At 52.5% G+C, this 12,873-nt stretch overlaps 1 protein-coding gene across 2 annotated transcripts in view; it reads right to left on the bottom strand.

The window, feature by feature from the left end:
• GALNT9 (polypeptide N-acetylgalactosaminyltransferase 9) overlaps window positions 1-12,873 on the bottom strand; it is a 110,401-nt gene that overhangs the window by 45,024 nt on the left and 52,504 nt on the right. For both annotated transcript variants that reach the window (XM_021072816.2, XM_084995947.1), the window contains exons 3-5: window positions 8,090-8,256; window positions 5,047-5,221; window positions 78-275 (exon numbers count right to left, since the gene is read on the bottom strand). In XM_021072816.2, the coding sequence (XP_020928475.1) occupies window positions 78-275; window positions 5,047-5,221; window positions 8,090-8,256 (540 nt within the window). The remainder of the gene's footprint in view (window positions 1-77; window positions 276-5,046; window positions 5,222-8,089; window positions 8,257-12,873) is intronic.

Raw genomic sequence — 12,873 nt, 5'->3', positions numbered from 1 at the left:
GCCCCTCCCCCACCCCTGATAACCCCTTGTTCCTAACAGAACAGGCCCTGCCTCAGTTGCCCCGGCAGCCGGCTCACCTGATGGGCGCCGCCTCGTCGCCGCGGTCCAGCCAGTCCTGGGGCGGGATGATATACATGCACCAGAGGCCCCAGTTGTAGCCATGGGCTGCGCTGGCGTACTGCTGCACCTCAAACGTGTCATACTTGATGTTGTCGATGGCAGGCAGGACGATGCGCCGGTGGTCTTCCCGGATCCGCGAGAGGGCGGGCTCAGCCCTGCGGGGAGGCAAGTCCGTGAGGAAGGGCATCCTGGGTTGTTCCCCAAGGAGCGGCCAGCTCAGCTGGAGCCAAGTGTACACACCTGAATGGTCACACCTGGATGGCTACATCTAGATGGCCACATCTGGACAGCGACACCTGGACCACTGCCTACAGAGGACTGGATCCAAGGGCTTTACGTCTGGAGGCCTCAGGAGTCATCTGAGCTGCAGAGCTGCCTGTCTGTGTCTCACTCTTCCTGAGTGCAGTCCATGGTTAACAACACATTGACACTAGGGATATAACACCATCTGGGCCCGACCTCTGACATCTCTGAAGGGCCGTCCTAGCTCCTGAGCTCCCTGTGGGTCAACTGAGTCTGTCACTGGGCCTGCTTCACAGCTCAGTCTCTCCCTCCAGGGAACTCACCTTCTGGCCCTCCTTCCCTGCATGGGTGGAAGGTACACTCATCTACAAGCATGAATTGAGGACCTACTATGGGTAGGTTCCTGTTTTCACAAAGTGGAATACATTCATGAAATAAAAGGAAAAACAAAAACAAAACAAAGGGAGTTCCCGTCGTGGCGCAGTGGTTAACAAATCCGACTAGGAACCGTGAGGTTGCAGGTTCGATCCCTGGCCTTGCTCAGTGGGTCAAGGATCTGGCGTTGCCATGAGCTGTGGTGTAGGTCGCAGATGCGGCTCGGATCCCCTGTTGCTGTGGCTCTGGAGTAGGCTGGCAGCTACAGCTCCAATTGGACCCCTAGCCTGGGAACCTCCATATGCCGCGGGAGCGGCCCAAGAAATGGCAAAAAGACAAAAAACAAAACAAAACAAAACAAAAAACCTCGTGCCTTAAGAAACTTAGACTATGCTACAGGGACAGAAAGACAACTAAGTACTTGTTGTGCAGTGCACAACCTGCATAACAGTACGCAGTGGTCCTGACTAGGTGGAGGTGAGGAGACAGATAACAATGTATAAGTAAATGATATTAGGAGTGATGGGGGTAGAAAAAGAGAGCAAAGTAAGGGTGATTTGGAATTGCAGTTTTATTTATGTAATTTTTTTAAATTTAAAGTATAATTTATATATTTATTTTGCTTTTTGCTTTTTAGGGCCTCACCTGTGGCATATGGAAGTTCCGAGCTACAGCCACAGCAATGTGGGATCCAAGCCACATCGGCAAACTACACCACAGCTCACAGCAGTGCCGGATCCTCAACCCACTGAGTGAGGCCAGGGATCGAATCCGCATCCTCATGGATACTAGTCGGATTCGTTTCCACTGTGCCACAACAGGAACTCGAAGCTGGAGGGGGGAGACCAGAGGACATGGGCTCTCTCTTGTGACCTGCAGGGCAGCAGGGAGATGCAGCCCTGGAGATGACCTTGTCTGCCACAAGGATGAGCTGCTGCCCCAAGGTCACGAGCAGCCCCATGAGCTGGGGACCCGGTGCTGCAGGGAGAGAAAGGGGGCCAAGCCCAGGTTTGAGGTCTGGTTGCCCACAGGGACAACGGAGGGAGGGGTGAGTTCTCTGACCCAGCCTGGCAAGAGCTGCCACTAACCTTCCTTCTAAAGGACCGAGGGAGAGAGCCTGGTATTTACCTGCCTTTCCGCTTCACGAGGAGGATTAATTACCTACTGTTAGCAAAGTGCTTCAGAGATGAAAAGCTCTCTGCAAATGCCACATGTGCTAATAAGGCAGGATTTTGTGCAGGCAATTCTGGGAAGGGAGGGCTATTTGCAGATGGATAACTGGGTCTTCAGTTGTCAAAATTAAAGTTACACCAGTTTAAAATTGCATTTCGAGGTGACAGACTTGTGGCTGTCCCAAATGCCCTTCATGTGCTCCAGGGAGTCTAACCTATATTAGTGGGGGCAGAAAGTCCTCCAAGTACAGCTGTGCAGTGCACCTCCACAACAGTATAGGGCGACCCTGGTGGAGGGCAGACAACAACATGTAATTAATGATAGAAGGTGACAGATGACATGGGAAAAGAAGAGTCGCTTCAGGAGGGTGGCAGAGGAGAGAGGAAGGGGGGCCAGCAGGGGAAGACAAAGCAGAAAGAAGTCGAATCTCAGGTCAGGCATGTGCTGGGACAGAAGCAGCCCTGAGAACAAACTGGTGGTCCTGGGGTGGCTCTGGGCATCCTGAGATGCCCCAGCAAGAGTGGAGGGAATGTGGGAGGAAAGGTGGGATCACTCACCTGCCGACCAGGTGGCGAAGCCCTGGTCGAAGCAGCTGGAGCAGTGAGGAGAACCAGGAGCTTTGAGAGGGTGGGGAATGCCAGCACCCCCCACCTTGGGATCCAGCTGGGGACCCCCTAGCAGGCTCTGTGAGACTTGATCCACCACAACCTCCTCCATCTAGCATGTGCCATCCCTGCAGTTTCCTCTCAGTGAACATCTTAGTTTAAAGAGATGTTGGAAGATTTGATACTTGAAAACAGTGATATGAAAACGGTGACTTTTAGCTTCCCTTGAAATGGGGCAAGCTGGCCACCCGTGGCAGACTTTGCCCTGCAGTTTAGTTGGTACACACTGCAGGCTGCCCCTGGGCGTGGGGTTTACACTCGCTCATACGCTGTGGACCCCCTGCAGACCCTCCGACAGCGGGTTTAACTTAAGGATCTTGAGATGAAGTCATCCATGGATGACCTCGGCCAACCCTAAACCCACTGACAATGGTCCTTATAAGGAGGAGAGACCCAGTCCCACAGAGAGGAGAAGCTGTGAGAAAATGGGGGCAAGTTGGAGGGATATGGCCACAAGCTAGGGGACCCCTGGAGCCCCCAGGAACTTGGAGAGGGTTGAATGGTGCCCCTCCCACAAAGACAGGTCCACCTGGAACCTGTGGATGTGACCTTATTTGGAAATAGAGTCTCTGCAGATGTAATTCATTTAAAAAGCCCCAGATGAGATAACACTGGATTGGGGTGGGCCCTGAATCCAAGACTGGTGTCCTTCTAAGAGAAAGGAGATGGAGGTTTGAGACGTGGACATGGAGAAGAAGCTACATGATGATGGAGGCAGAGGTTGAAGGGATGCTGGACATAGAAGAGAAGCCACGCGATGATGAGGCAGAGACTGGAGGGATTCGGGGCACAGAGGAGAAGCCATGTGATGACGAAGGCAGAGACTGGAGGGATGTGACCACAAGCCCTGGGGGCCAGGAGCCATCAAGTTGGCAGGCACAGGAGGACCTTCCCCTGGAGCTTTGGGGAGCTGGAAGAGGGGGTGGGCAGAGCCCTGCCTGCAACTTAATTTTGACTTTTGGCCTCAGAGCCGTGAGAAAAATTCTGTTGCTTTGAGCCACCAGCCTTTGGTCATTTGTTACAGCGGCCCCAGGACACCCACACACTGGGCAGTCCTTCCCCCACTTCATATCCCAGCCCCTGGGATCCTGGTTTGCAACCTTGTCTGACACCTGCGTGCTGGAGTCAGGCACCATCTGGGGCTTCACAAGCATCACACACGTAACCCTGGCAACAGTCCCACTTTCTGACATCCCCACTCTGCAGGGGCCAGCCCAGGACTCAGTCACTCGCCCATGTCCTCCCTGCCTGCGCATCACCTTGGTGGGCCTGACTGTCATGCTATGATCTTGTGCACCCAGACCCTTCCTGTGAGATTGCCATCCTGTTCCTCCCCAACCAGTTGCCATTTATCCCTCTCATGTCCACTGCAAGGCCTGGCGCAGGCAAGGGCTCAGGGGACGCCTTCCAGATGCAGCCGCCAGAAAGGAAATTAAGGAAACAAGCCAAGAACCCAGCAGGCGCCTTCCAGAAAACTTTGAAGCACGTCCTGCAGTTCTGTCAACACATCCTCAGGCGCCTGCTGTGAGAACAGCAGCTCATCGCCTGCCTGGGGACAACAGGGTGGGGATACAGGCACTGGGACCAACTCTAGCTCTGACCCCTGTGTGGACCCGCCTCCCCTTTGGATGTGGATCATTTACTGGACAAATGATTGCATTTGTAAAGCATCACTGGCCGCCTTTGGGCACAGCCTCTCCAGTGGGGAGGCATCAGAGTCCCTGCAGAGTTGGGGGGGGGACACAAATCCCTGGGCCCCACCCTGAGACCTGAGGTCACACCAATCTGCATTTCCTGTGCTCTCAGGGGCTGCCAATGCTGTTGGCCTGGGGTCCACACTGACCCCGCTGGGCCCCTGGCTTTCTGCGGGGTGGGCTTGGGGTACACCTCCAGATCGTTCTGCCCACGTGCTCCTGAGTCACCAAGACTACCCCTGCCACTGTCCTGGCCACATCCCCCTCTGGATTTCTCATTAGAAGCCCCCCTCACCCCTACATGTTTGGGGGGAGAAAATGGGTGAATTCCTGGCCCTAAAATTTCTCATAAGGATGAGAGACCTAGGCCTCTAGTAACTGAGACCCTCCAGACCACGTTTTCATGCAGCAACAGTCCCTCAACTTCGGGTGTATTTTGCTGGCCTGAGGTCACATCAATTTTTTCTCACCTGCTGGAATCACTGGCCAATTCAAATATCTTTGGGAACATGGTGGGGGTACAGAGCCATCCTCATATTTGCGCATCACAAGCTAGATTCTGGGTTCAAGGAGCCCGAGGTGGAGTGGCCCAGTGGCTGCACTTAGAGGCCTGGCCCTGCCAGGTTCGCCCTCTCTGCCCGGATCCAACCACGCAGGCGCCGGCAGACCCCGCCCAGGCTGCAGACCCCGCCCAGGGCGCGAGCAGACCCCGCCCAGGGAGCGAGCAGACCCCACCCAGGGAGCAGATCCCGTCCAGGGAGCACCCTCACCCTTACCAGCCTGTGCTGAACTCCACGTGGGCATCAAAGAAGCCGACGACTGGGGCCGTGGCGGCCTTCCAGCCCTGCAGCCGTGCCCGGATCAGCCCTTCCCGCCGGCCGTTGCGGACGATCTTCACCAGGCCTGGGTACCTCTTACTGACGTATTGGTCCAGGTTGAGCTTGAGCTCCACTGCGGGGCACACAGACGTTTCGGATGTGACACCGAAACCCAAGATCTCCGTGTGCCCCGACCCACATTTCACCGTGGCTGGACGTGGCTGGGCGGTGGAAGGGACCTCGGAGAGACAAGACCCCACCTCACTGAGCCACACTCCAGCAGGAGAGACAGTGAACAAGCAGATTAACATGTTAGGGGAACAGAAGAAAATGGGGCTGAATTGCTCAGCTGTAAAAAGGAAGGCAATTCATGCACAGTGGGATGGATAGACAAGGTGTAGTCCATCCATAAAATGGAATATGATCCAGGCTCTAAAGGGAGGAAATTCTGGAGTTCCCATTGTGGCCCAGAGGAAATGAATCCGACAATTATCCGTGAAGATGTGGGTTGGATCCCTGGCCTTGCTCAGTGAGTTAAGGATCCGACGTTGCTGGGAGCTGTGGTGTAGGTTGAAGACAGGGCTCGAATCCTGCGTTGCTGTGGCTGTGGTGTAGGCTGGCAGCTGCAGCTCAGATTCCACCCCTAGCCTGGGAACTTCCATATGCCTGCAGGTGTGGCCCTAAAAACAAAAAATTGAAATGAAATGAAATAAAATAAGAAATTCTGGCATAGGCTACAACCTCGAGGACCTTATGCTCAGTGAAATAATCCAGTCCCCAAAGGACAAATACTATAGGATTCCACTTATGTGAAGTCCCGAGGGCAGACAAATCCAGAGACAGAAAGTAGGATGGTGGGTCCAAGGGCTGGGGGTGGAAGGGGGCAGTTAGTGGTTAATGGGGACAGAGTTTCATTTGGGGAACATGAAAGAGTTCTGGAGATGATGATGGTGATGGTTGCACGCTAGTATGAATGCACTTAATACCCTTGAACTGTACACTTATTTTTAAATTTTATTTAATTTTATTTTATTTGGCTGCACCCAAGGCATGCAGAAGTTCCCATGCCAGGGATTAAACCCAAGCCACAGCAGGAACAATGCCAGATCCTTAATTGCTAGGACACCAGGAACTCCCTACACTTATTTTTGAATTGGTTAATTTGGGGTTATGAGAATTTCAACTCGATAAATTATTTAAAGATTGATGAGGGCACAGCTACATTGAGAAAGCTCCCAAAGGCCAAAAGTGAAAATGACAAAGTAAGTCACATTAATAACAGACTTGAGCCAATAGGAAAAAGAAAAAGAGAAAAAGAGAGTGGGTGTCTGAGTGGGATGGGAGCCTCTCTGGTAGGTTGGGTGGGGGCTGGGACCACCTGTCTGTGACGGTGACATGTGGGCTGTGACCTGGATGAGAAGCCGGGGGCGCAGGGGCGGGGGGGGCGGAGAGTGCAGAAGGGTGACAGGCATGGGAGAGGAGCACCAACCAAGTTCCAGGGTGGGGGGGGGGGGAGGGAGGGGGGAGGGGGAGTAGCCTCCGGGCTGCTGGCAGGAGGGGCCTGTGGAGGATCTGTACCCTGTCCTTGCTTTGGCCTTTGTGATACTCCACTGCCTCGACTGCAAGGGCTACTAGCAGAAGACATCTACCATCGGGAGGCCCATCGCCTTCCCCTCAACCACCAGGCTCTATAAGACACTCCTTGGAGGACAGCCCTGACTCTACTGGTGGCTGCAGCCCCAGCAGCCAGTGGTTCTTGGGAACAGCCTCCCCCATACATGGTCCCACCCTTTCCAGGGAATGAGCCCAGCAGGGCCGTGCTACATCCAACCCACTCCCACGACAGTGTCAGGTGAGGCTCTCTCCACCATGGACGCAGACCAGCTGAGGCCGGAGTTCCTTCAAGCGACAGCGGGGCACTTCCGCCTTCTGGGACGGCTCTGGGAGGCCTCTTCTGCTATCCTCCACTCCCACTCCCCAGCTGAGGACAGGTTGCTGGGGCTGAGATGAAGAAGGAAGGATCCAGCAGGCACAGCTCAGCACCCCCTGGACCTCAGTTTTGGGGCCACCCATGATGGAGTTCAGGCTCCTCTCACTCTGCTTCTCTAGGGCACCTCCAGACCCTTGTTGGGAACTTGGAGCCCTGTGTGCTGGTGGGTATGGGCCACCTGCCTGGGGGTGGACAGAGGCTGACCTGGGACCATGCTCAGAACCACAGGGGTCCAGGTTCTGGCCATGAGTCCAGCTTCTCCACTCTCAAGCTTCCCATTTCAGCTTTGCTGGTTTACAAGAAGCAAAAGTGTGGTTAGCATATAGGAGAATTCAACACACTGGTGGCCTTTCTGGTGACAGCTATAGGGGTCAAATAGCAGCTTCTGCAAACTCACATCCACCCAGAACTTCTAACTGTGACCTCATTTGGAAATAGGGTCTTTGTGGATATAACTACTTAAAGATCTTTTTTTTTCTTTGGTCTTTTTAGGGCCACACCAGTGGCACATGGAAGTTCCAGGTTAGGAGTTGAATCAGAGCTGTAGCTGCCGGTCTACATCACAGCCACAGCATCCCCAGATCCAAAATGTGTATGTGACCTACACTACAGCTCGTGGCAACGCCGGATCCTTAACCCACTGAGCAATGCCAGGGATCAAACCCACATCCCCACGGCTACTAGCCAGGTTCATTACCTCCAAGCCACAACAGAAACTCTCACTTAAAGGTCTTGAGATGAAAACCTCATGGATAAGGGGGAGGCCCTAAATCCAAGTGTCCGTATAAGAAGAGGAGAGATAGAGAAACACCAGGAAGAAGGCTTATGCAGATGGAGGTGGATGGGAGGGATGTGGCCACAAGCCCAGGACACCAAGGGCGCCATCAGCCCCAGAAGCTGGGAGAGGCAGGAAGTACCCTCCCCTGGAGCCTCTGGGGGGGACGTGGCCCTGCCACATCCCAAATGCAGTCCTCCAGCCTCCAGGCTCCAACAGGTTTCCCAACAACTCACCATTATCGCTGTTGTCGTCCACCAGGATGACCTCCTTGAGGAGCTGGGAGGGCGTGTGGTTGACCACGCTGTGGACAGAGCGCAGGATGACTGAGAGGGCTTCGTTGACGAAGATGAACACCACGGATATCTGGGGCAGGTCGTCCGAGTAGGTCATCTGTCTGCACCTGCGGGAGAGACGGCAGAGGGGGCAGTGGTCAGTACCACAATGTGACGGGGAGGTGGGAGCCTGGTGCCCCCACTGGAGACAGTCTGAGGCCACTTCCTAATCCTGCTCCCAATGAAAGAGCCACAGCAATGCCACGGATGGAAAAGGACCGAGCACAGTGAGAAAAATAGTGTGATGACATTCCTCTCTGAAGCCCTGGACTTCCAGGCTCTGAGCCTGATCCCTGCTGTCCCCTTGCTGAAAGGCAGGGAACTTGCACATGTAAGGGGTTCACATCCCCCTGGGATCACACCCCGAGCCTTTTCCCTTGATGCCCTTGGAAAGTATGGAAGAGAGATGGAAGGGGTGGTGATCCTCCCACGGTGGGGTCCAGTGGAGGGTCCAGAGAGCCCCAGCCTGGGGCCCACATCAGCCCCTTGATGCCCAGCTCTATCTGTCCTCTGGGTGGCTGGGGAGCTGCTGGCTGCTGAACAGGTGGCATCTACAGGGTGGGTCCCGCACCTGGCAGGCACTATCCCCTGAAGTGAGATCTAAGTAAACAGCAATGTGCTGCCCGGGAGGGTGGAGTGCAAGTGTCAGATGCTGTTGCCCACTGCTGAAATAGCAGCGATGTCTCCAAGGGACAGCTAGTTGTGGCCTCCGCCTAACCTCAGCATCGAGGAGAAAGAGAGATGAAGTGTCTTCTTCCAAAGGTCTTATCTTGGAGGTAGGGACATGGGAGGGGAAAAGATGGGGGCAGGGAAAGCAAAATATTCCATGTTGGGTGTAGTCTGAGGCCAGTGAGTGGCTGTTTATGCCATAATAAAGTGGAATAAATTCACAAAGGGGTCAAGGAAACTGTCAAAAATAGAGAAATGGGGGGGGGGGGGGACAAAAATTGCAGTAGATAATGGGAGTTCCCGTTGTAGCACAGTGGAAACAAATCTGACTACCATCCATGAGGATACAGGTTCAATCCCCAGCCTCGCTCAGTGGGTCAGCCATCTAGCATTCTGGGAGCCATGGTATAGGTCTCAGATGTGGCCTGAATCCCATGTTGCTGCGGCTGTAGGGTAGGCTGGCAGCTATGGCCCCGATTCAACCCCAAGCCTGGGAACTGGCATATGCCACAGGTGCAGCCCTTAAAAAAAGCAAAACCAAAATAAAATCAAGTAAACAATAAAAACAAAGACAGAAGGAACCCAATCAGTATGTTGGCTGCTACAAGAAATGTAAATAAAAAATAAATAAATAAATGTGAATAAACTAACTTTCTCCTTAGAATGGCAGAGGCGATTCAATGAAGTTACACACGCACACACACAACCCCACTGTTTGTGGTTTACAACAAACACAGTTAAAATAGTGTTGTTTTTTTTTTTTAAAAAAAGATTGGAAATATAAGGTAGTAGAAAAAGGATACCAGACAAATACCATCCGCCAAAACAGAAATTCAGCACAGGTATCACTTAGGATGGAGGGCTTCTAGGAAGGGGTAGAATAGTTATAAACCATTATCACAAAGTGACTGGAAGCTGGGATGAAAGGAAAAACTACTAGAAAAGTAAGGAGAGTTTGATGAAACTACAAGTACGCCTCCCCCTCAGATGGGCAGATTGAAAAAGTAAGACCATGAAGGAATTACATAACGAATCCAGATATCTTCAGGGAAGAAAAAAATTTCTTTCTTATGCCCATAGGACATTTACAGAAAGTGGTCAAGTATTTGCAAAACAGGAAATCTTGGACGAAGCAGGGATTTCACAGGCGGGGCTGGGTCTGTGGCTGTGGAATCTATGTGGTCCCACGACCCCCACATGGGCAGGGTCTTCTCATCACAGCCTTCTCCCCAAGTGTCCATGTGTTCCCTGTTCCCTTTAAGGTCACCAGTCATTGGATTGGGGGACCCCCTGCTCCAACAGGACCTCATCTTAACACCTTAAATCGGCAATGACCCCATTTTCAAGTCAGGTCATATTTGGAGATCCTGGGGGTGAGATGCGGACGTACATTTGGGGGCACACAACTTAGCCCATAATCAGTACTGCTTTTCTCACACCTGGAGAAGGACCTTCATTTAAGGCATGGGGGCGGGGGGCAGTGGTCATTGTAGTTATCAGGGGGCTGAGGATCAGAGCTGTTTGGCAAAGTTAACCAGTACTGGTGCTAACCAATCATGATGATAACCAATAACTATATTAACCAATCACCAAAATAATTGATCATGATGGTCAATGATAATGATGCTTACTGGTACTGATGATAACCAGTTATAACTAAGGCCAATGGATAATCAATCATGATGACGACCGATCAATCTGACTGCAATGGCTAAGGGCCCATGGCAGGCAGCACTGCTTTGCATGTACCAGCCCACTGGCTCCCTACAGCATCCCCAAAAGGGACCTAACATCTCTGGGTTTTTTTTTTTTTTTTTTTTTTTTTTAGAGCCATACCCACAGCATAAGGAGGTCCCCAGGCCTACACCACAGCTCACGGCAATGCCAACTCCTTAACCCACTGAGCGAGGCCATGGATGGAATCCTCGTCCTCACAGATACTAGCCAGGTTCATCTCTGCTGAGCCATGATGGAAAATCCCAACATCCCTGTTTTAAAGATGGGGATCCTGGGGGGTAAAGTCCCCCTTATGTAGGGCATGGCCTAGGGCATGCTGGTGATGGGAATGGGCCCCACGCCATCAGCTTCAGGCAGAGGTGGTCCTAGCTGCCCCCAGACAGTGGGGAGCAAGGCTTCCAGGCAGCCCTCAACTCTCTGCTCACAGCTGGGGTTCCAGTGCCAGCCTGACTTCAAGCCGGACAGCAGCTCTGCATCACTGTCGCATTGATATGGGCAACGAATGCTGCCAGGGAGATTTCATCACTCAGAAAAATGCTTTCTGACAAGAAGACTTCACTCCATTTTTCTGTAGATGAAAAAAGTCAGAATACACAATTTTCATGAACTTGCAAAATGTGTGAAACAGGAAAAAAAAACAACCAACAATCTTGAGGAAGGAAATACATCTCGAGAGTGACTGCCAAGGGCAAGGACACGTTTGAAGGAGGGGTCCACAGACATCCGAGGGGGAGGGCCTGCAGGTCCCCCCGCCAGTCCCTGTCCTTCCTTCTATTTTTCCCTCTGCTCACTGTCCTCAAGCATCCTCATGAAGCTTCTTTTTTTCCTTTTCTATTTTTTTTTTTTTTTTGTCTTTTTAGGGCCGCACTTAAAGCATATGGAAGTTCCCAGGCTAGGGGTCTAATGAGAGCTGCAGCTGCCGGCCTACATCACAGCCACAGCAATGCCAGATCTGAGCCACGTCTGCAACCTACACCACAGCTCATGGCAACACAGGATTCTTAACCCACTGAGAGAGGCCAGGGACCGAACTTGTGTCCTCATGGATACTAGCTGGGCTCATTACCGCTGAGCCATGATGGGAACTCCCAAGGTTTCTTTCCTTTTATTGTTTTAAATTTTTTAAAATTAAAGTGTAGTTCATTTACAATTTTGTGTTAATCTCTGCTGCTCATGAAGTTTCTTTAGGGTTACCCCCCCTGCAGGATCCTGGTCCCCCAAGAGCAGCTCCTTCACCACCATGCCCTAAGAACCCCGAGCTGTGCACACAGAAGGACTAATGAGCATCTATTGATGAGGGGGTGAAAGAATGAGTGATTGGAACCCCCAAGCATGGCAGACTCCTGACACTCCTGGTTGCCCTCCCCCTCTTCCATATCAAGGCACAGCATCCTCAGTGCAGCAGGGACCTCCATGAGAGTCCAGGGTGCAGAGGAAGCTAGTGGACTCTGCGGTCATGGACCTCTCACCCCCTTCCTCTCCCTCTGTGGTCAGGAAGCTGGAGCACCTCTTAGTCACAGGGCCTCCAGGCTCTGTTCTAAAGAGCTTCCTACCAGCAAGAGCCAAATCTTGATGCATGGTGTAGGGGTGGGGAGAAGACTCCAGCTGTTCCCTGGGGACCGACTAGACCTGAGACATGTTCCAGGTGCTGGAGGCCGTGCTCAGCAGGACAGAGGCTTACCTTACCCTCACAGCCTCTACTTGTGGCCAAGCAGGAAACAGGATTTGATCTCAGAGAGTGGGTGGGGCTGGGCGGTGACAAAACAGGTGATGGGGTAGGTAATGCCTGGGGGGTGTCTTTATTTTTATTTATTATTATTATTTTTTATTATTATTATTATTATTATTTTGGCTTTTTTTAGGGCCACACCCACAGCATATAGAGGTTCCCAGGCTAGGGGTCAGATCAGATCTGCAGCTGCTGGCCCACACCATAGCCACAGCAATGCGGGATCTGAGTCTTGTCTGCGACCTACACCACTGCTCATGGCAACTCCTGATCCTTAACCCACTAAGCGAGGCCAGGGATTGAACCTGAGTCCTCATGGATACTAGTCTGATTTGTTTCCACTGAGCCACAAGAACTCCCTGGTGGGTGTCTTTAGATGGGGAAGCCACAAGAGGGTGCCAGTGAGCTCCAACCTACCTGGGTCCGCTAGGGCTGTGAAAACAAACACTAAGAAATTCACCCCCTCATATCCTGGAAGCCAGAAGCCTGAGACCAAGGTTATAGGGCTGGTTCCCTCCGAGGCCTCTCCCCTGGGCGTGCAGAAAATGGT

Source organism: Sus scrofa, chromosome 14 (genome assembly GCF_054392235.1).
Source record: "Sus scrofa isolate SSC_HxYL_T2T_F1_AM1 chromosome 14, Sscrofa_HxYL_maternal_Yorkshire_Landrace_v2.0, whole genome shotgun sequence".
NCBI classification, from domain to species: Eukaryota; Metazoa; Chordata; class Mammalia; order Artiodactyla; family Suidae; genus Sus; species Sus scrofa.
This window is presented reverse-complemented; position numbering and strand designations above follow the sequence as displayed.